Genomic DNA, 23,925 nt, shown 5'->3' with positions numbered 1-23,925 from the left:
ACTTATAGGGAAAACCAATGTGAAGCATGTCAGGAGCTTTCCTGTCATGTTCAACAGAAAATCTTCGTTGCACAAAACTGCCCCACACATTACAAGCACCCTGGAGTCCCAAAACTGTTACAAAGATCTTCTCCCTCTGACATATGTAACTGGCAATGTTGTAGTTTGATTTTCTGGAGTCAACTGTGGCCAGAAGCCACCACACAGCATGAAGCTCCCAACCTTATTTGCTTGGGCCATCACTATGGATATCTATGCAAAGGTCATCAGAGAAACGTCTGTTGTTAAGCATCAACAATGGCAGCATACCCTTGACCATTTAGCTGAGCTTCTTCTTCTGCCTATCTGCATGGTCACATTGTTTATCTGTTTCCATGGTTACACCCTCAAGCCACCTTATTTTTTTTTTTTATGAAAAGAGGGCATAGTTAAATACATGTCCATGTAATAATGAGGCTAGACAGAATGATGAGAATTAAAAAGATGGCAGCTGGGAGATGGCTTGGTAGGTAAAAATGCTCCATGCGCAAACACGAGAAGCTGGGTATGGATCCCCAGCATCCATGTAACAAACGAGGCATGTGCATGCATGAGCCTGTGGGACAGCCTGGGCACGAGGCTCTTCCCACAAGCTCTTCTGAAGTTAACAGCAAATCTGATGTGTGTTTGTCAATAGGATGAGAATGAAAGTGTTGACCTTGTGCAATTACAGAGCTTCTGTAGATGTTTTCACTGTCATTTTCAAAGACTTTGTATGGATTTACAGATGAGGACACTAAGCTGCAAAGAGGGGCCATGAGTGGTAAAGCAGTGAAATATGCAATCTGTCTCCAGGTCTATCCTTTACTGATGGTAAATGGACTCAGGTAGCACACACTGACCAAGTTTAATTCTCTCATAGTTGTCATCCCACTGAGAATTAATGCCTGAAAAATAAATTATTTTACATATGCAAAGATACACTATATCACAAATGTGGTATTTGTTTGACTAAATTTTGTCAATATTATAGACAAATGTAAGGTGAATAAGCAAACAACTTACTGAATTGATACAGGGACCTCGGAAACAGTGACCATGCAGAACTCAGCATGAGAGCATAAGTGGAAGATACAGTCAGAACTGGTTAGCACAGGGCAGAGGGAGAAAGAAGAAAACTGGGCGTGACTATCACATGTAAGTGATATACCTGGAAGAAGGCTGGGTGAGTCCCAAGTCTTCACAGAGAAAGAAAATTCTGTGATTCATCAAGGAGAACTATTCCTAGCATGGACAGATGACTACCCACAGACCAGACTAGTCTTTTTAGGAACATCTTCCTTTACTTTGTGTGACTCATGTTGACTGAAAGCCCAGCTGACATGGGCAGAGGCCCGATGCCATGAGCATGGGTGGGACCTCATCTTGGGCACATGAAGAGAGGTCTGTGGCAAGGGAAAAGCTCTAGCAAATGTGTGAATATGCCCCCCCTTTCCCCCTTTCCCATTCTTCCCTCAAGGTTTTAATTAATTCGCAGCTGGGTGTTTGCATGGCACCCTCCCCCTCTGGCACAAGCCAGACCCCAGTAAAGAGCAAGTCTGGTGAAGTTACCCTTTGGTGCTAAGAACGGAATGCTAGGAGCCCCCAAACCCTAAGAACTAGTGTACTTAAGAGCCTCCCTCTCTAAGTCTCGCTGCATTTTGTTCGTCTCATGCATTTGTCAAGTTTGATCTTTAGTATTTAGAAAAGATTTGAAAAGTTTCAGACTGCCTAATCTTCAATAAAAAGAACCAAATAAATTTTTTTCTTCCAAAATATGAACAAGATCATTAACGCTATTATGTATTTAAAGCACTTTGGGTTTATAAACTTTATTTTTTACAATCACCTAAAAGGGGCTGTCACTATTATCCCACTTTATAGAAAAGCAATTGAAGATATAGATAGCCGTGTGATTTGTCTGATTTGTAAATAATAGATAATAGGACTATGCATCAAAATATGAATGAACAGCCAGAATTGTGGTTTTCGTGTTGTTATTAATAATTAATAACAACTACTTGTTATTCAATTATAGCACAGCTGATAGTAATTGTGTTGTTCTAAGCTCTGACTCAGGATTTGGGTATTATTCTGTATGTGTACATCTATAGCTCCACGCGTCAAGCGCATGCGTGGAACTCTGCTCTCCTCGGCCTCTTCTGCCAGCTCCCTTAGCAATCCTTCCTCATGTGACAGTAGGTGGTAAGTGCTCATAAGCATTCAGACCCACACAGCTGTAAGCACTGGGGCTTACAGGGTAAGCTCTCTGTATATGATTAAAATCATATGACTGCTAAATGCTAAACTCTACAGTCAGTTTTCCAAAGGCAGACGTACAGTGCTTTGTGGGTAATGATCGGAAATGAAGAACTGTGTTTGTGTTTAGTATTGAGGAAGACAGCGCTTGTGGAGTTTAGAAATTGACAAATGCGTCTTAGCAGTGGACCTGTGTGCGCTCCCAACACACTGAGATGCGATGGGCTCCTCCACTTTTAGGCGGCACTCAGCCTGCAGTTCTGCATAACACGTAAAACCCTGTGCCTTGAAGACCTTCTCGGACTGCAAGCCTTCTCCTAGCAGGCTTGTTTACTTCTCTTCTGAATAGTAATGCCAACACACGTAGAAAACACAGGAGCGGTTACAAGCTCTGCCTACCTGTGACCCAAGTGATGGATGGAGAGAATGACCCCTGAATTGAAGTGGATCTGTTTCAGAGTCGCCAGAACTGTGAACTCGTGTTTACTTCTCAGCTTCTGGAGAAGACGCTCAGCCGTAGCAGCAGGTGCCTTTATGCTCCTGGGGGAATCTAAGAGTAAATAAACAATAAACACACATTAAAAAGACGCTAGAGTTTGCTTTTACAAAATATGTCTTATAAGCCTCACCTTCCTGAAAACTTTATTAAAGTTTAATTCATAAATACCAAATTTTAGACTCAGTAAAGTCTCCCAATAAGAGCTTCTCCTGCATACAGCATAGGGCACCACAAAAATCACATGAATTAATAAATATGTTTCAGGAATCTGTTTTCAAGACTTGTCATCTTTGAGGGGAAAATCAAAGAAGCCTCTCAGAAAACGAGTGTTCCCGACTTTTCTCTTTACATAGGTTCTCCAGCCTTTTGCCATAGCTACATCAGGAACAACAGTAAAAAGATTCGGGTCCTACAACAGGACCAAAGTGACTGACCACTGTAGAGCCAGGGAGATTTTCTGAGACCTCCCGAGAGAAAACTGGATTTGAATCTGTGTGCCTCTCTTGCGAGTGGTATCTTTAGCCAGAAGGCTCGCTATAAATAGATTCTTGAAAAGATCAGTGGAATTAGTCACTCTCAGCCTTCTGTGCAGTGGAGGAAACAGGAAGATCAATTCTTCTCACCATATTTGTTGAAAGAAATACATAGAACTTAATTCCACCCCCTCCTCCATGGATTTAGAGAAAGCTCAGTCTAACAAGTTTGCCCAGGAAAAGAGAAACTTTATTCTGCCCTTTCATGTGGTTTATTCTTGAGCTCCAAAGTCAGAACAGACAAGACGTGGGAGGAATAGGGCAGAGATAGCAATGAACTGGGTGGTCAGATAAGCCCTATCATTCCAGCGCCAGATCACCATAAGCATGAGGCTCTCTTATTTATACTGTGTACATAGGACTGACGGGAGCCAGATGTGCAGTTGTGTTGTGATCAAATCATTCTCATCTTTTCCTTTCGAAAACAGACGAGGGGAAGTAGTTCTCAACAGGAAGGGTGGCCTTCAGAGGGGACTGTATGTCCTGTGTAACCAAGCTGCAGTCATTTTAAACAACAGCGGTAAACCCCGAAGACATGCTACTTAAGGATTCATGTAGGCTCTACTCAACATTGAGTTCGGTACACTAGTTGTTATTGCTGAGAGAATACGGGAAATGAGAAAGTCATGGGTAAAGCTTTAAAATTGAATCTCTATAGTATGACCGCGTCGTGGGGCTGTGGCGTGCACTTTAATGAATACAAGAGGGTGTTCATAATACCCTATTTCACACTTTTTGAGAACAGATCACAAAACTTCTCATTGTGTAAAAAAATGACAACTATATGGGGGGGGAGTTAGTATGATTGTGATGATCATTTCACTCTGTACACACATATGATTTAGTTGTTGCATGGCTTAATTATATACGCTTTTCCTGAGTTACGCCTCAGTTAGGAACATTTGCCCACCAGAACAAATAGCCACAAGAATAAAGACTCGCAGTAATCATGTGTACCTGCTGCTCCACACAGAGATAAATTACAGTTTACTTTAGAAATCTCGCTCGTTAAATGTGTATGGGAACAGCTAACACACTGAATCCACAGAAATTGTAAGTACATCTGCATTTTTTAGGATGTTTCCTCTACTTCTTTGAAAAAGTCATTGGAATTTTATTAGAATTGCCTTGAATTCTTTGGTCATTTGGAGTGACAGAGGCATTTTAACACTATAGAAATTATTCAAATCCTGAAATAGAGGATATCTTTCCATTTATTTTAAATGTATTGTCCTCAATCCTTACAGCAATATTCTTTGGTTTTCAGTATTCAGACCTTTCATTTCTCCTGTTAAATTTATTCTAAATATTTTCTTGTAGCTATTAAAAGTCCTAAGGTCTCAATTTCTTTTTCAGATAACTTAGTGTCAGAATACAGAAACTCTCCAGCATTTTCAGTGTGTCGACAGTAAAGCTTAGGAAGGGATTTGTCTATCTTTCAATAACAAAAATTAGTGAGCATTATTTTCTTCTTTTCCAATTAAGAAAAGCATCACAGCAATTGCCACCATGAACCTAATGAGTCTCAACTTGCTGCAATGTGTAAAAACTTAAATTAATTTCCCCACATAACCTGACAACAAAAATACCATGTGTGAATTCAATTATAAATACCATCTACTCTCAGATACAGAATAGATGACTGATGTTTCCAAACGTAACAGTTTGGTCTCTTTTAGATGTTAGCTATACACGATTATCACTGAAATTCAGATTAAAAACACACTAGCTTGGGACTATTATCACAGTGCCCACCGCTTTTATCCTCCTTTCAACAAATCATAGTGTAAAGTATAAAGGCAAAATAATGGTGATGGTTTTAAAAGCCAAATTTAACAATTTGATTAACACTGTATGCATTTGCAAAGCCTTTACACAAAAATAATCTCATTTAACCCTCAGAGAACTCTGTAGTGTGTGGGATTCTTGTCTCTGCTTCATTGTAATCTTAAGATTAGAGGAGAAAATGCAGAATGCTTGCCGGTCATATCATAGTTACCCCCAAATCCATTCATTTCTGGGACTTTATTGCATTTGGAAATACTGGAAGCAATTCTGGTCACATGTAGGAACATAATTCAAATGGCAGATCCAGGATTCAGCTCAGGACAAGGTGCTTTCTGTGTTCATACAACAGAGCCCCACAGCACCACACTGACGCGGACTCCAGGGGGTTCACTGTTCCCCAACAGTGGCACAGTGACGTAGACTCCAGGATATGCAATTCATCAATTTAACTTACACAAAAGCACACTGTCCAGAGAAATAAGTTTCTCATGATCTCTGAATTAACTGGGCTTTTCAGAACTGCAACCTGATTTCTATATGGGTCCCCTCAGCTACACATCCTGATCTAAACGATGGTGGTGTGAATTTAAGAACAATATGCCTCTTAGAAAAACAGTTTTCAATAATTGTGCATTAAACGTTACTGGGTACCCGGGACTCGTTTACAGCTGTTGGTGGTGCTGATCAAGCCTCTGCTACCACAACTTAAGCAGCCACATACATGTGACCCTCACTGCTAGGCTAATGCCAGAGAACAAGGGCACACTCCTGAAGACACGCTGATCTCACTGAACCCAAAACGACCTCAAAGGTTCTTTCCAGATCTTAATCTTTCCAGAATTTAATTATAAAATTAATTTCAATTTGGACAAATACCACAAAGCATATACTACACAAACACACAGTAATAAGCACACATTAATATGATGAGTCAGAAGCATAAGCATTAGTCAGAAGCCAATCAAACAAAAACAAGGGTCAGATTTGCTGTCCAGATCCAGCAGCTGTCTGCTTTACTTTAAACAAAACATTTGACCCACAAACTGAAATTTTCATTCACGAAATAAGACAGAAGTGTAGTCAGAATATGAGGGGTCCTCAAAATAATGCCTGAAGAATTCAAACATAAAGTATTAAAAATTTATATGTAACCATTATCATTTTATTCTGTTTTAAAATTTTTAATTACTGTTAGTTTTATTTCATTATGGAGTCTGTAAAAGCATGTGCACGTGTGTGTGTGTGTGTGTGTGTGTGTGTGTGTGTGTGTGTGTGTGTATGCAAGTGTGGGCATGCCGGAGCACGCATTTGGGGGTCACAGGACAACTTCCTATCTATGAGAATTCTGACTGGCATGGCAAGCATCGTTACCTGCTGTGAAATCTTGCAGGCCCCTCCTTTTATCTGTTTGGATTTGCTTTAATCATAGCAACTATGGTTTGCCTTACCATTCAGTTTTATAAATTCTCAAATTATGTTTCTTCGGACTATGTCATACTTTTCTACAATTATACATAGACAACAATTTTGTTGACACTAGTAGAAAGATTGTTTTAAAAAGAAATACAACTTTTATAGGATCCAAGTGGGATTTCGACAGTAGATCCTTAAAATTTTATTAAGACTTCTTAATAAATAGACGTAATGGATAGAGAGCTATAAAATAGCTTCACATGCATACAGTGTGAAGGTTATTTATTGTGTAACTGTGGATTACACAAGCAGATTCTAGCAAAATCTTTGCTGAATAGCCAAAGATAGAGTACACAGTGCCCTACCAATTATGCAGAGGTGAAATGCTGAAAGGCACAATTTCATCTTCTTCTTAATGGGCCAGTTTGACCTAAGACATCAATTTGGAGAATTTATTCTTCTATATTTCTTCCTTAATTATAATAATCAAATTATTTCAGAGTAACAAGACATCAAAGTCTCACTTATCATGATTACCTACCCTATTTAAATCAAACTTCATTTTTCTATCGTGATTATTTTCACTTTAAGAAAGCAAACAACATGATAAAGGACCAAATGACAAGAAAAGCATGGTTCACAGCTCTTCACTCCAGACTTCTGTGAAGAAGAAAATCCTTCAGTTTCTGTCCTTGTTCTCCCCACCCCCTTTCTGTCTCCCCTGGGTTTCTGAGCCAGAGGAACCATCATGCAAAAAAGAAAAAAAAAAAAAAAAAAGGAGGAGGGGGCAAGGAAGACTTGGAAAGAACTGTTGCCTCTCGGGGATTCAGTAAGAACTCTGAAATGTGCCCATCCCCTGAAGAAAATCATCTGCCGAATCCACTGCCCTGGTACAGTCTGCAGAGCTGAGCTCCTGCCTCAGTCTCCAGTGGAGGCCCCTGCCCTCTGCCCTGCACCAAGCTGTTTGGTTGAGACTTTAATATTCTGTCAGGTTCTTGCCAGGTCCTTTGTTTGGCTGTCCCTTTGGAATGGATGAATCCTGCTAAGGTCTCAGAAAGCTGCACCTGTAGAATGAGGCCTGTCGGCCTGAGAGATACAGGGACTAATGGGCTGCTCGCTCCAATGCTGTGCACCACCCAACTCTACCATCTTATCTCCAACCCCATAAAAATAACTTCTAAAAGTTTTCCCTGCACTACGAAATTTCCTAAACCAAACTCACTATTTAAATGTTGGGACTGAGAAAATGTCCTTGTTGTACAGATGAGCATCTTTTGGATACATGCCTAGGAGTGGTATAGCTGGATCCTGAGGTAGCGCTATTCCTAATTGTCTGAGAAAGCGCCAGATAGATTTCCAAAGTGCTTGTACCAGTTTACATCCCCACCAGCAGTGCAGGAGGGTTCCCCTTTCTCCACAGCCTCTCCAGCATGTGTTGTCAGTTGAGTTTTTTATCTTAGCCGTTCTGATGGGTATAAGGTGAAATCTCAGGGTCGTTTTGATTTGCATTTCTCTGATCACTAAGGACGTCGAACATTTCTTTAAGTATTGAGAATTCTCTGTTTAGCTCTGTACCCCATTTTTTAATTATATTACTTGGTTTGTTGGTGTTTAACTTGTCGAATTCTTTATATATTCTGGATATTAGCCCTCTGTCAGATATAGGGTTAGTGAAGATCCTTTCCCAGTCTGTAGGCTGTCATTTTGTTCTATTCAGATAAAAGGGGAGGGGGGCCTCCCCTATCAGTGGACTAGAGGAGAGGGATAAGAGGAGAAGAGAGAGGGAGGCTGGGACTGGGAGGAAATGAGGGAGTGGGCTACAGCTGGGATACAAAGTGAATAAATTGTAATAATTAATTAATAATTAAATGTTGGGATTATCCCTATATAAAGTATAAAACAAGCTAAACTTAATTCTTCATTCACCTTGCTTAAAGTTATCTAGTCTCTGATGCCAGCTGATTTATTCCCACAAGTCTTTAATATTTTTCTTATCTCTGTGACAGAATACCAGGCACAAACAATGTAAGGGAGGAACATGCCTGCATGATATACTTCATCACAGCAGGGAAAACATACAGGCAGGCAGCCCATGGCAGTGAGAATGTGGCTGAGACTCCTTACACCTTCAACTCCGTGGAACACAAAGAATCGACAGACAAGAAGTAGAAATGACACTCTCCCTCTGACCAGACTCCACATTTCAAAGGCTTCAAAAGTTCTCATAATAATGCCAACCAAGAGAACCAAGTGTCCAAACAAATGAGCTTGTGGGCCTATATTTTACATTTCAAAGATAATAACACCCACCAAGCCTGGACTGTTCCTATTTCAGCCACATTTTTCCTCAAGTAATCATTCCTAGACTCAGCATCCCCTTCAGTTGTCTGCCAAAAAATTCGAGAAACTTTTCCTCAACAAATGCATGCCACATAGTTTCATGTTGAGAATTGTGCAAATGAAGATCAGTACTACTCCAACACCATGAGCTGTCTGTATCACTGTGGCTGACTCCTAATTTTCTTCCAACAGAAACAACTCTCCTCCTCTTTCTAAGGACAAAACCATCTATTTTTGTGGGCACAAGGCTACTACTTAGAAACTGCATTATTCCCTAGCACCCTTTGTAGTTAAGTGCTCAGGTGTTTTAAGTTCTGTCCAATGCACTGTGTGTAAAGGGAACACAGTCCACAATACTCTTTGATGATCTAAAAGAAGATTGACTACACTCTTCTTCCTTTTCTTTGGTGATATGGTGTGGAAAAAGTCAACCTCAATACAGAGAGGGGTGTTTGAAGAAGAATACCGACCACACCTTGGTCTTCGGACAATCTCAGGTGGAGGAAAGGCCATCAGCCATGGACTGCCTGTTGACTCTGGACTGTTACAGATAAAGTTCTTCCTCATGAAAGCAATGCATTTTCTAGAAGAACTTAGCCTATTCCCTAAATAATGCATCTCCCAAATCTATGACTCACTCAGACAGTTCACTGGGGTATCATTCTTTAAAATGATGATCAGCAAACTTTCTATATAAGGCCAAAAAAAAAAAACATTTTAGGCGTGGCAGACTATACACATATTTGCTGTCTAACTTTTTAAATTTTTACAAAAATAGGCTCCCAACAGTAATGTCAATCCCATCACTGGCTGACCGTTAGCAGCAGTGGGTATAATTTCCCATTTATAAAGTGAAGCATTCTGTATCTTTTGCTGGTTAAGTTTTGTGTTTAGGAAGAAATTCTAAACCACAAGGTAGGAGGCTTCATTGGAGGATTGCTAGATGGGCCATCAGGAAAGGAATGGGATGATGCTGTGTGGCAATGCATTTCTATCGGTGGTCTTGAGAGGCCTGGGTGACTGCCAACCTGAGAAGAACAGATTCACCCAGGTGACGAATCTCTAAGTCTGAGGGTTTGTAAATCGGACTGTGGTGGGAAGAGCTATCTTAAGTGTACAGCTCCACAGTCTAGGGTCCAACTTAATACAAAAAGAGAAACACCAACAACTTTCTCTCTCTCTCTCTCTCTCTCTCTCTCTCTCTCTCTCTCTCTCTCTCTCTCTCTCTCTGCCTCCTGATTGAGGAAGCAGTGCAGCCAGCAGCCTCTTGCCCCTGCTACACCACAGGCCGCATCACCTTAAACTGTGAGCCAAATCCTTCCTCTCTGACATAGCTTCTTGATGATTATAGTATTCCAGCAGTGAGATAAGTCACCAGCACAGGACATTGCTGGAAGAAACAGTTGCTTCTGTGATGAACCTGAATGTGTAGTTCTGACTCCTATGAGACTGGCTTGACAGAACACTTTGAAACTTCAGCCTAGAAAATATCTAGACTGCTATGAGCAGAGACTAATGGGTCAGCCTGAGGAAAGGTCAGAAGAGCACAATGCAGAGAGAAATGGGGCCAGTGGGGGCCTGGCTCATGAGATTCCAGAAAGGAAGAAAAACTATTGAGTAATTGACTAAAGACTCTTCAAATAATATTCAGAAAAGATCTGTCTGTGGTCCTGAGTCCTTTAGCATGGATGAATTTTAAAGTAAAAGACAAATTTCTTCAGGGAAAGAAATCACAAGACAGAACTGTAACAATTACTGTTCCTGACCTCATCCATGTCTACAGTGAAAGAAAGCAAAAAGGAGAACAGATAGATATAAAAAATGTACAATTTAGTGAAGAAAAAAGTATAAGTTTAGAGTTAGTGACAAGACAGCCTAAAGGTAACTGTGATTATAAGAGATTATTTAATTATTTGAACTGACAAGGCAGTTTAAAAGCAGGTGTAATTATCAAAGAGATTATGGAACCATTAAAGAAACCTGTGAGACAATACAGAAGACAATGTGAGGGTAAGATCCTCCTTACCAGAGGCTATAACTTAGGAAAATTCTGATGTTTTTAATAAGAGTAAGCATAAACTGAGATTCCCACTTAAAGGTCTCCTGGTGGTTTGAATAAGAATGTCCCCTTAGACTCATGTGTTGGCATGCTTGGCCCATAGAGAGTGGCATGATTAGGAGATACAGCCTTGTTGGAGTAGGTGTGTCCTTGTTGGAGGAAGTGTGCCACTGTGGGGGCAGGGTTTTAGGACTCACATTCTCAAGCTATGGCCTGTGTGGCTCACAGTCTCTTCCTGCTGCCTGTGGAGCTGCATGTAGAACTCTCAGCTTCTCCAGTACCAGGTCTGTCTGCATGCCACCATGTTTCCCCCATGAAACTGTAAGGCAACCCCAGTTAAATGTTTTTCTTTGTAAGAGTTGCCATGGTCATGATGTTTCTTCATGGCAATCAAACCCAAACTAAGACAGTTCTCCTTGCTCCAATATGACCACCTCGGAAAGTGTTTTCCCAGAGTCAGCCTTGAAGAAACACAGAATCTCGTGCAACTGTGATCCAGGAGGGGCCAGGCTACACAGCAAGGTGCTATCAGACTTCAGCATCATTATTCACAATGTACTGGTTTTGCAGGTATAAATTTACAAGATCATGGAACCATGTGCCAAGGTTTAAAAAAGTAAACAATGAGGGCAGCAATGTGTTGGATTCTTTGAAGAGGTCGTGAGAGGCCACTGCTTGAAGCTGTAAAAGGGACACTTTAGTTGCAATGGAGACCCAAGAAAGTTGGAGATTCCAGGACCAAGGAACATCTGGAAGCAGAAGTGAAAGCAGGGGTTGGTGACTGATTTATTGGGCCTCAAGGAGAATACCTTATAATCAGCTGAGTGAGAAGAGAAGACTGAAGCCAGGTTTACTGATGGTTCTGCACACCAGGAAGGCACCAAAAGGGGACATCTGCAGCCCTGGCGCCACTTTATGGGACAACTATGAAGGGTGCTGGAGGAGAGCAATCTTTATATTGGCTACAATTTTGGGAAGTACACATCTTCATGATTTTCTTTAGTTTTATTATTATTATTTACAATTTATTCTCCTTGAATCCTGGTTGTAGCCCCCTCCCTCATCTCCTCCCAGTTCCAGCCTTCCTTCCTCTTATCCCTCCTATCCCTCTCTGCTAGCCAACTGATAGGGAAAGCCCTCCTCCCCTACTATCTTTCCCTAGCCTGTCAGGTCTCGTCACGACTGTCTGGATCCTCTTCCTCTGAAGGCTGGCTATGTTACCCTGTCAGGTGGAACTGATCAAAGAGCAGGCAACCCAGTTCATGTCAGAGACTAGACTCTGCTCCCCTTACTAAGGAACCCACATGGAGAATGAGCTGCATATATGCTACATCTGAGCAGGGGTTCTAGCTCTTCTCCATGCATGGTCCTTGGTTGATGTATCTGAAGGACCTCCTGGGCCCAGCTTTTATTGGTTTTGTTGGTGTCCCTGTGGAGTTCTTGTCCCCTCTGGGTTTTTATCTAGTGCTTTCTCAGAAAGTTGGGAATAGGGCTACCTCAAGACCCATCTATACCACTCCTGGGCATATATCCAAAAGATACTCAATCATACAACAAGGATATTTGTTTAATTATGTTCATAGCAGCTTTATTTGTAATAAATAGTCAGAGTCCATAAACAACCAATGGATACAGAAATTGTGGTACATTTACACAATGGAATACTACTCAGCTATTAAAAACAAGGAAATCATGCAATTTGCAGGCAAATGGTGGGAACTAGAAAAGATCATCCTGAGTGAGGTAACCCAAAATTAGAAAGACACACATGGTATATACTCACTTATAAGTGTGTATTTGACATGTAATATAGTATAAACATGCCAAAATCTACAGACATAAAAATGCTAAACAGCAAGGAGGACCCTAGGGATGATGTTTAATTGTCATTCAGAAGAAAAAACAGGATAGACACCAGAAGTGGTAAAAGAAAGGGAACAGGACAGGAGCCTATCACAGATATCCTCTAAAAGACTCCACTCAGCAGGTGATTGAAGCAGATGCAGAGATTTACAGCCAAACTTTGGGCAGAGTGCAGGGAGTCTTTTGGAAGAAGGAGGAGATAGAAAGACACATTTTTCTTGAAAGGGGAAATGGACCAATACGTGATTATATATTGATTCACGAGCTATATCTACTTACATGCTGTCAAGATCTGTTGTTTTTCCTGCTAAGTTTGATTTTGCATTGGAAGGCTTGTCCTTCCCTTTTGGAAGAAGAATTCTAACTGTGTCAGAAAGTATTAGAGCTAGGTGACTTACACAAGCTCACCATTAAGATGGGGTTAAACATTTAAAGACTTTGGAAACTTTTAGAGTCAGACTCTATGTTAATTTATGAAATAAACATGAGTCTTTAGGGACAAGGGGTGGAAGGTTATGGTTTTCAAGTGATGTTTTTATATATCAGGTTAACAAGGGGCAGAGTGTTATGGTCACCTTTACTTGTCAGCTTGACACAACCTACCATCCCCTGGGAAGAGAGCTCCAATGAGCAGCTGTCTACGTTGGGTTGGCCTGTGGATGTCTGTAGTACCCAGCTCCCATATCTTTACTGTAATAAAACACTAACAAAAAACAGGTTGGTGAGAAAGGGGCTTATGTGACTTGCACGTGCAGATTAGAGACCTTCATTGAGGGACTCAAGCAGGAACTGGGGCAGGAACTGAGGCAGTCCTCCACTGGAATCATTAGCTTTGTTATCTTGGCAAAAGCTAGGGACAGCAGAAGAGAGAGAAGGCAACAGAGGAGTTGCCTCCATCAGACTGGCCATGGGCATGTCTATAAGGGCATTTTCTTGACTAATGACTAATAGGGGAGTACCCATCAGGGTTACAAGCAGTGAGCTCCCTGTGCTGGTGGTCCTGAATCATGTAAGTAAGCAGACTGAGCAACTCATGGAAAGCAAGCAGGTTTCCTCAACGCTTTCTGCCTCAGCAACTACAGGACCTTCTGAGAGTGGCCCAGACAGGGGGACATGAAAGAAGGAAAGTTTTGCCTTTCTGCTCGCTCGGCCTTCCCTATCCCTGGTGAGCTCATCTACCCTGTTCCTGCTGCTGCTGCTGCTGCTGCTGCTGCTGCTGATGATGATGATGATGATGATGATGATGATGATGATGATTTCTTTACTGGTGTTGGAAACAGATTCTTAGGTTTCCCAGTATTGACTGAAGACTAGCAGTTCTCAGATTCTCACTGCTAAAGTACACAGCCCACAGACTGAGCAAATACTGGTTTCCCCACCTGTCTCTCAGGTGTGAGACAGACATTGATAGACTATGAACCTACATTGTAAGGCAATCTAATAAATCCTAAATCCTCTTTTAATAAATATTCTTTCTCAGTTCTCCTCAATCTAAACAACCCTTACAAATACAACATGTGATACATACCAAATTTACAAGCATGTTTTATACACAGAGAGAGAGAAAAAGAGAGAACCAAAGAATTGGTGAGATTGCATAGAGAGCCAAAATTAACAAAAGGAATATGCTCCTTTGTCATATAAGTATGATTCTAGAAGAAAGGAAAAAGAGGACCTGCACTGTCTGCAAGTAGGAAAAAAAAATAACACCCTCAAGTGGTCAGTGTGTTTTGAGTATTATGTTAGAGACGTTATAAATTTTCAGAAAAGGAAACGATTCCTAACTGAATGCCCAGACCTACTGTTTAGAACCCAGGGTGAGGACTGAGCTGTCTCTTCTCCATTGGTCTGTTGGTGCTGGAACTGTCGTAAGCTCACCTGCCCAGAATGTTCAAACACTTAGCAAATGCACACCAGTACTTTTCTGCCCTTTTTTCTTTGTGCTTTTTGCTCTATATTATTTGAGTTTTAAAATTTGGGGAAGAGCTCAAGTTTCTACAGAGTAGTCTACAGACAATATCTTTTTTATATTTTATACTCCTTAAAACAGAAAATGACTAGGTATTATAACTATCCTAGAATTATACTGCAATTGGTCTTTACCTTCTGCTTTCCCATATTCCTGACAGCTTTCTTCCTTCCTCAAGGGTCACAGGTATGATGGTTTCCTCTGCATTGTCACTGTTGCTCAGTGTTCTGTGTTCTGACATGTCTTTATACTTCATGGCCAGTGGCTTCATATGCCAGTTTCACATCCTCAGAAAGACTGATTTTAATCTTCTTGAGATAAGAAATATATACTACACCTCTCTTCCACCATGATAAATATCAGTGTTTATAACCCAGGACAGAAGAAAAGATCCAAGAGATACTTGTTGAATGGATTTAAATTAATTTTTCTTTCCAAGGTTTAGTTGATAAAACAGAATGCCTACCTTCACTATGCAAGAATAACTCACTCTCCTTTCTGCTTATTTTCCTCTGAAGCAAGACTAACAACTATGGACACACCACACAGCTCCAGGCAATACCTGTAATCTCATAGGCAAACATAATTTATCCTGCACAAAGGTTTACAGAGAAGTCCTGGGAGACATAACCCATACTAATTACTAGGCTCACCTAGCTCATTAGTCCCGGCCAGGAGAGCTGTTAGGATTTAAAATTCTTTTGAAACATTAACATCTGAGTGGAGTTTTAAAGGTGCTATTGTAGGCTGTCCTAATGTTTCAAATCTGAGCCGTGGACCAAGTCGTAAAACCTCTTCTTTGGTTCACTTTCTATGAATACAGAGTCACTTCCCTTTAGTATTTGAGAAACTAAATGGGCAGTATGACCCCACTGCTAATTAGACAGACGGTATGAATGATGGGCTCGGATGTCAGTACTCGCATTAATGCCCAATGATTTATTCTGCCTTATGTCCATGCCATCCCTCTGTTATCTATATGACCTCACATTCACTCCTGAGACTAGACACAGACTGAAAACTTGTTTTCATTCTGATAGAATATGTACACTCACATGTTTTCCTGTAAACACAACTCATGCTGTGGTCAACCAACAATTTATAAATGTGGCTGTATTTGAAGGCATCATTGGGAGATGAGTTTTTAGAACCTTGGCCTGTACTGTTACTAACTGCAACATTAGTTTCAGGCCCTCAGAAGATCAGTCCACTATACCATGCTGCAGCTGATCTGAATCTAGAATGTTCAGCTTAATGTGTCTAGTAGTCTGAACTCTGACGTGCTTGGCACCTTGGTAGTCAGGTAAAAATATTTTGAAGCCAGGATGAGACACAAGGATGAGTTCCCTTGAGCTGTTAGCTGGGTACTGAAGAAGCAGTTCAGTGTCTAATAATCAGTGAGGTGAGGGTGAATTCAGGCACAGAGCAGTTGGGAAGTCCAGGCAGAGAAAGCAGTGTGTGCAGCGCATGGAGAAAAGAAGAAAGATGGCATGTTGACGGACCTACAGTGCTTCAGATTGCCTGAGCATACGCTATGTGGGAAGGATGGAGGGGGAGAGTGGGAGGAGTCTAGACAGGTGGTTAGGAATAGATCACAGTCTGAGAGCAGCCTTAGAAGAGACACCATGTTACATAGGGAGCTGTGGGGCTAGGAGGAAATTAAAACAGAAACTCAGTCACGTGAACTGGGCAAACAGAATAGAACATAAGGAGTAGCTGTGACTCAGTTGGCATGTGGCACCATGGGGCTTTTCTTAGGAAAGCAGACATCAGTAACTCAGTGAGTCACAATCAGTTCTGTTACTGGAGACCAGATCCTCTCTGTGTTCCCTGCTCTGGTCAGAAGTAGCTGGAGGACAGGGAGCGGATGGCATAGGAAGCCATACCCAAGCCTGGACCTGCTGACACAGTTCACCAAATACAGCTTAGCCTTTCGGGGAAAACATAATCAAACTGCCCACTTAAGACCATCCGAATGCTTCCTCTTTAAAAAGCACCCTTGGGAAGAAAGCCATTCCGGCCCGAGGCGACATTCAGTTCTAACAGCTAGAGTCACAACCTGGCATCCTCCCAATAGATTTGTAGGAATTAGGGGTGAGGACAGAAGACTCACGAGTACCAGGGCTGATGGTGATGTGTGCTGCTATTCCTATGGAGTAGAGCTCGCTTATACCATAAATCCTGTCACGGTTTTCCACACTGGACACATGACATCTAGGATTATGGCAGGTACCCAGTAAGGTCTCTACATACTGTAGTTAAATGAATAGCAAGGGTCATCACTAACTGGATGCCTACCATGGCGGCAGTTATCTAGTTCTTTTTACAGCAGCTGAGTAAATGTTCCTAGCATCTTTGCTTTATGTGTATGTGTGTTTTAATGTTTTATGTTTGTTTATGTTTATGTATGTTTTCTATAAGGTTTTGACTCTGTGTCAGAAGTTCTCAGCCTCAGCTCTCCTGATGTCTCGGACCAGGTAGTCCTCTGGTGTGGGAGGCTCTGGTTCCTATTGTGGATGCTATCAGCTTCTTGACCACAGACAGGACCACATCCCTAATGATGCCGATCTGAACCATCTCCAGAAATTGCCAAGTGTTCCCTGGGGGCACAATTACTGCACTTTGAGAAGAACTGCCTGCGATTGCCAGGTCCACTCCAGAGTCTGAATTTAGTCTTGAGCTTACAGCTGCCAAATGAGCATATGACAGGCAGGATTTCATGCAGGCTGACTGTGAGCCAGATAGCATGCTGAGAACCTATGGCATCATTTCATCTAAGGGTCAGTACAGCTGAGCATAAAGAGAGCTTCCTCTGAAATCAAAGTCCATGGAAGAAAAATATATAGGTCCTTTTATTAAAAAAAAAATGTTGGTTTAAGTCTGTCGACTACATTTCCAAATAGTTTTGCAGTTCTCAGAATTACATCTTAGCTTCCTGCTTGCTGAGATCCTGTGCCTCTGTCCCGTTTCAGGTAATAGTAATTATTGTTCCTTATGAAACAACAAAAATGTCTATAATACTTTAGTTTTGTATAGCATTAAAGACTTTTATTGTTCAGTTACTGTAATACTTCCAACTTTTCTTAAAGTAAAAGCAGACAACATTGGGAAATAGCATCCTAAAGTTATGAGGTTAAAGAGCAAACGGCATCTGCAAACCCTGCCCGGGGTGCTGCTCCATGCCTTGCGGCACCCTGCACGCTGCACTGACACTGTGAGCGAGACAAACTACAACCCACAGAGCCCACCTCCGTCACTGTCACTCTGTCATGTGTGTGGTACTGTAACTGGAATCTAAGCCTGGTGCGTGCTAAGCAATTGCTGTACTACTGAGCTGTCGCCCCAGCCTCACTGACTGTTTTTACTTAGAGGCAGAGTAGCATTAAGGTACCCACTGTAGCCCTTAAACCTGGGAGCCTCCTGCTTTAGCCTCCTGAATGTGTGGTATTACAGGCCTGTGCCACCAGAACAGGCTCTCTGGCATTGTGGATGTCTCTCAAAACTGATGGCCAAGAGGTATCATTTCAAATCCTTGTACTTTTTTGTATTTAGACAATGAAGCATAGAACTATCACTTCCAAAAGTGATAACAGCCTAGGAAGCATGATACCAGAACTTTTACGATAGTGTTTCCTCAAAGTACCAAAAGGGTGCTTGAAATTATATCAGAGAGAAAACCCTTGACATGTCAGTGGTCATTTATACTGTGGGGTATATTGAGAAGAACAGTTAATATTTATGTATAGAAACTGTATAAAAATGGTATTTATGAGGCCAGAGAGATGGCTAAGTGATAAAGGCACTTGCAACCAAACCTGACAACATGAATTTGATCCCAAAACCTATGTGGTAGAAGAAGAGAACAAATTCCTACAAACTGCTCTCTGGCATCCATACCTGGGCACACACATTGATCATTTCGTTAATTTTTAAATATAATTTAAATTTTTAATGATTCTTGTAAATAACATAAATATGAATTACTCAGGTTACATATGTAGGTATCAGTCCTTTATAGCCTATATCCAACTAAGCTGTGAGGAAGTAATTATTTTTTAATTTTAACTGATAATTAAAAATGGTTATATTTATGAAGTCCCATTTAAATGTTTAATTTTTTATAGTGTTCAAATTGGGGTAAACTTGTCTATCTATTAAAAATGAGCATTTCTTTATGGGGAAGCCATTCAAAACTCTTTCTTGTGGCGTTGTAAAATGCACAGATAGTGCATTATAGTTTCCTTAGATACCTTACTGTGAATGGCAAGTGTACACATGAGGGTTGGAGCGTCCTAAATTTCCATGCCACTTCTTTTACTTTCTAGCTTAAATAACTGAACATCTCTGAAACTTGGCTGATTTCATTCCCTCCTGTAAACTGGAAATAATAATAGAACATGGGGTCTCGGGCATGACTGTATATACATAAAATACTTCAAGCAATGCTTGGAGCATGGAGAATTCTCAATTGATATGTTATACACATTACACATTCACATTCCAGAACACACATACACACTTTGATGATCTGCATGCAAATCAGCATGCTAATGTAGTGAGAATGCAAATAAAGCGCCAAGTCCTGACGTCAGGTAAGAGGATACGTGCACAGCACCTTCAACAGAGCTGAAAGACTTATTTTTCATAATACTTCTTAAGGGACAGAAGAAGGACAAAGAGTGTAGAGAAAGCCACTTGAGTCTGCCATGCCAGCACAAAACAGCCACCACTGCATCCAGTTTGTCAACGGAGTGGGAAACTGTCAATCTATGGGGTTTTCTCTTGCCAGTTTGTGGTGGAGCCTCACCATCTGAGATGGGGGAGGACCTGACGGCTGCAAGATAGCAATTCCAAGTGTGATGAGGGCTTAATTCTGTGCTCTCCCACACCTTCCCACATGCCAGGAGAGCAAATTTGTATTACACCGTTTCCTGTTCTCATTATGATCTTTGTAATCTTTTTCCATTTGTTATGGCATCTGTGGCAGACCATTCTCCATCACTGTATTAATTATGCCTCTGGAGAAAATTTATATTTGCCTTTAGTAGCTTTAGTAAGTCCAAACAAATATTTTAAGGAAAATTAAAGCATCAGGTTCATTGTAGGAGAAATCCATCTCTCTACATGACTTCACATTATTTACAATGACAGAAGGAAAGACAAGCAAAAATGATTCTATACGAAAGTGATGCTCAGTATTAATTGTACACTTGACAGAATCTAGATTCTGGGCCTCTGGGCACATCTGTGAGGGATTATCTTGGTTGTGCTTAAGTGAGGTGGGAAGACATGCCTGAACTATGGGTGGGACTACTTCCTGGTCATGGCATCCCGGACACACAGGTATACACTCACTGTCCTCTGCTTGTTCCATGTCACGTGATGTGATGTGACCAGCTGCTGCCAGCTCCTGCCGCCTTGACTCCACTGTCATTATGGACTGAGCCTAGAACTGTGAGCCAGAATAACCCCCTTCTCTCTTAAGCTGCTTTTCCTAAGATAGTCTTTCACAATTACTGTTCCCACAAGATGGTCCTCAAGGCTGTAAAAAGTTTTCATAATGACACTAAGGAAAAAGAAATTAAGTCTTTTTATCACAATGTCCTAGTTTTATGTCCACTTGACACAAGCTGGAGTCATCAGAAAATAGGGAGCCTCAGTTGAGAAAACTCCTCCATGGGATCTGGCTGTAGGCAAGCCTGAAGAGCATTTTCTTGATTAGAGATTGATGGGGGAGGGCCCAGCCCATCATGAGTGGGGCAATCCCTGGGCTGGTGGTTCTGGGTTCTATAAGAAAGCAGGATGAGCAAGCCATGGGGAGCAAGCCAGTAAGCTGCACCCCTCCATGACCTCTGCATCAGCTCCTGACCCCAGGTTCCTGCCCTGTTTGAGTCCTGGCTTCTCTTGATGAACAGGGCTATGAAAGTGAAAGCCAAGCAAACCCTTTCCTTCCCAAGTTTCTTAGGACACGGTGTTTCATTGGAGCAATAGAAACTCTAAGATGCACCAATAATAGTATTTGGCTCCATGGAGGAACACAGCTCTTCCATCAGATGGGCCTGAGGTAGTGTTTAACCCAGAGTGCCGGGGTCTTTTCATAGCCAATGGCATCTATTTAAAGGACACATACTTCAAGTCAGACTACATTTTCAGAAGTTAATGGTGTCTAATTCTAACTGTCCTTTCAACCTCATTCCACAACACTCTCCCCAATCAGCCCATTTGGAAGAGTCACATGCAATCTTCCAAATACTCCAAACTTTGAATCTCCAACTCTCTCTAAATATTGTACATCTGTCTTGAATGACCTTCCTTATGTCATCGACTCCATGAAATGGCACCTAAAATCTTCCTAAGTCCAAGCTCCACCAGAGACTTCTGAAGAGCTGGCAGAGTTGAGATTGATTTTCTACCACCACACTGCTGTGTTTGAGACTGCATTAATGTATGCAGAGCTTGATAACCCAGAGCTCATGGCTGTGCCAACAACCTGTCATGCTTTTGGCCTCCATCATTACAATGAAAGTTCATGGAATAGTACTGAAGTCTTTTTTTTTTTTTATGAAAATGTTTTTGTTTTTAATTATTATTTTTTTTCAATGCAGTTTATTCAGGAACCTTGAACAATCCTCGGACCCCGGGGAAAGCCAGCCCACAGCTTAAATAGCCTCTGGGTAGCCAACCCAGGCGTGCCACGTGTGCAATGCAGATAGGTCCACATACATGGAAGCGGCCAGATCCTCAGCCTTAGCCAAATGTGGAATTGTTCCTGACAGAGAGCACTCACCATCGGGAAGGTGGAAGGCGGATACCAGCTCCATCTTTAAGGCATAGCATTCCGCAGCTCTCTACAGTTCCCCCTTTTTGTTTTAGACGCATCAGGCAAGAGTAGAGGTCTGATCTCTGATATTAGAAATAAATTGGGACTTTGTACTGATGTTCATTTAGGTGTCATCCACCCAAAGAGCATCAGACCCGTCCGATACCTTTTTCTTAGAGGCGGGACCTGGGGCATCAACCCGCATGCAATCAGACATGCTCTTCTCTGGGTCGAAAGCTGCTGACCCTGAGTGCAGTTTGGGACCGGCCTTAGGTCACCCAGACATCCCCTGGAAAAGACTCGGGCGGGTTCCACGGGCACCCCAGGAGCCAGCCCGGAGCCAGAGCCGGGAACCCAGGTTCCTGCACAGACCCCTGCCTGCCTGCGGGCCTGATTCGCCGCCGGAGATAGAAACGGCGGGTCTGATCTCAGAGCACTCAGCTCACCCCAAACCTGAAAAGGTCCCCGGAAAATTACCCAGCTTAGGGAGCCACTCAGGTTCCCAAAAGCCGCAAAGGCAGACACAGGCAGTTTCTGCGCACCAGACAGCTGGCAGAGACTGAGCCGCCATCACACAGCTGTGCTCCAGGCACAGGCAATTTCTGCGGCCAGCCAGCTGGCGGACACTGAGCAGTGTGCACCAGGGCAAAAAAAAGACACTAGGAGTCCCTGTCTCCAGAGAATCCACGGGGAAGGAAGGAAACTGTACTGATCTAAATCACCCAATCCTTCCCTAGAAAAAGTCTAGCATCTAGTGGGGCCGAGGCGCCAGCACTCAGCTGTGCTCCAGACACAAGCACAAACAGTTGAGGCGCGCCTGATGTCCAACTGAAGTCTTTTTTTTAAGTTCTTTATTAATTACACTTTATTCACTTTGTATCCCTCTGTGGTATCTTCCGTCCTCTCCCGTCCCAATCCCTCCCTTCCTCCACCCTCTACATGCATGCCCCTCCCCAAGTCCACTGATAGGGGAGGTCTTCTTTTCCTTCCTTCTGATTCTAGTCAATTAGGTCTCATCAGGAGTGGCTGCATTTTCTTCTTCTGTGGCCTGGTAATGCTGCTTCCCCCTCAGGGGGAGGTAATTAAAGAGCAGGCCAATCAGTTCATATCAAAGACAGTCCCTGTTCCTATTACAATGGAACCCACTTGGATACTGAACTGCCATGGACTACATCTGTGCAGGGGTCTTAGGTTATCTCCATGCATAGTCCTTGGTTGGAATATCAGTCTCAGAAAAGACCCCTGTGCTCAGATTTTTTGGTTCTGTTGCTCTCCTTGTGGAGTTCCTGTCCTCTCCAGATCTTACTGTTTCCCACTTCTTTCCTAAGATTCCCTGCACTCTGCCCAAAGGTTGCCCATAAGTCTCACCATCTGCATTGATAGTCTGCAAGGTCTGAGCCTTTCAGTGGTCCTCTGTGTCAGGCTCCTGACTTGTTCCCTCTTTTCTCCTTCTTCTGATTTCCAGCCTCTTTGCCTTTCTGGATAGGAATTGAGCATTTTAGCAAGAGTCCTCCCTCTTGATTAGTTTCTTTAGGTGTACAGATTTTAGTAGGTTTATCCTATATTATATGTCTATATGAGTGAGTATATACCATGTGCATCTTTCTGCTTCTGGGATAGCTCACTCAGGATGATCCTTTCCAGTTCCCACTATTTACCTGCAAATTTCATGATTTCTTTGTTTTTTATTGCTGAGTAATATTCCATTGTGTAGATATACCACAATTTGTGCATCCATTCCTCCATTGAAGGGCATCTGGCTGTTTCCAGCTTCTGGCTATTACAAATAAGGCTACTACAAACATGGTTGAGCAATTGTCCTTATTGTGTACTTGAGACTCTGTTGGGTATATGCCTAGGAGTGGTATAGCTGGATCTTGAGGAAGCGCTATTTCTAGTTGTCTGAGAAAGCGCCAGATTGCTTTCCAGAGTGGTTGTACAAGTTTACATTCCCACCAGCAGTGGAGGAGGGTTCCCCTTTCTCCACAACCTCTCCAGCATGTGTTGTCACTTGAGGTTTTGATCTTAGCCACTCTGATGGGTGTGAGGTGAAATCTCAGGGTCGTTTTGATTTGCATTTCCCTGATGGCTGATGAAGTCTTATCCACCCAGTGTATCCTCTAGTTGACAAACCAAGACTCAATAAATGTGGTTATTTATGAATATCCTCCTTTTTGGAATACTTATTTGGTAGCAAGTTTTTTTTGTTTGGTTGGTTTTGGGTTTTGGTAGTTAGTCATTTATTTTGTTTGTGTGTTTTGGTTTGGGATTTTGGTTTTGAAATCTCCGTTCAACAATTCCATAATGCAAAGACAAATGGCCAAAATCATATTTTTTAGTCACCATAGGCCACCACACAATAAT

At 42.0% G+C, this 23,925-nt stretch overlaps 1 protein-coding gene across 2 annotated transcripts in view; it reads right to left on the bottom strand.

Annotated features, from left to right (window-relative positions):
* Window positions 1-23,925, bottom strand: part of Nell2 (neural EGFL like 2) — a 293,369-nt gene that overhangs the window by 233,188 nt on the left and 36,256 nt on the right. For both annotated transcript variants that reach the window (XM_060388752.1, XM_060388751.1), the window contains exon 4: window positions 2,677-2,827. In XM_060388752.1, coding sequence (XP_060244735.1) covers window positions 2,677-2,827 — 151 coding nt within the window. The remainder of the gene's footprint in view (window positions 1-2,676; window positions 2,828-23,925) is intronic.

Source organism: Meriones unguiculatus, chromosome 8 (assembly GCF_030254825.1).
Source record: "Meriones unguiculatus strain TT.TT164.6M chromosome 8, Bangor_MerUng_6.1, whole genome shotgun sequence".
Lineage (NCBI taxonomy): Eukaryota > Metazoa > Chordata > Mammalia > Rodentia > Muridae > Meriones > Meriones unguiculatus.
This window is presented reverse-complemented; position numbering and strand designations above follow the sequence as displayed.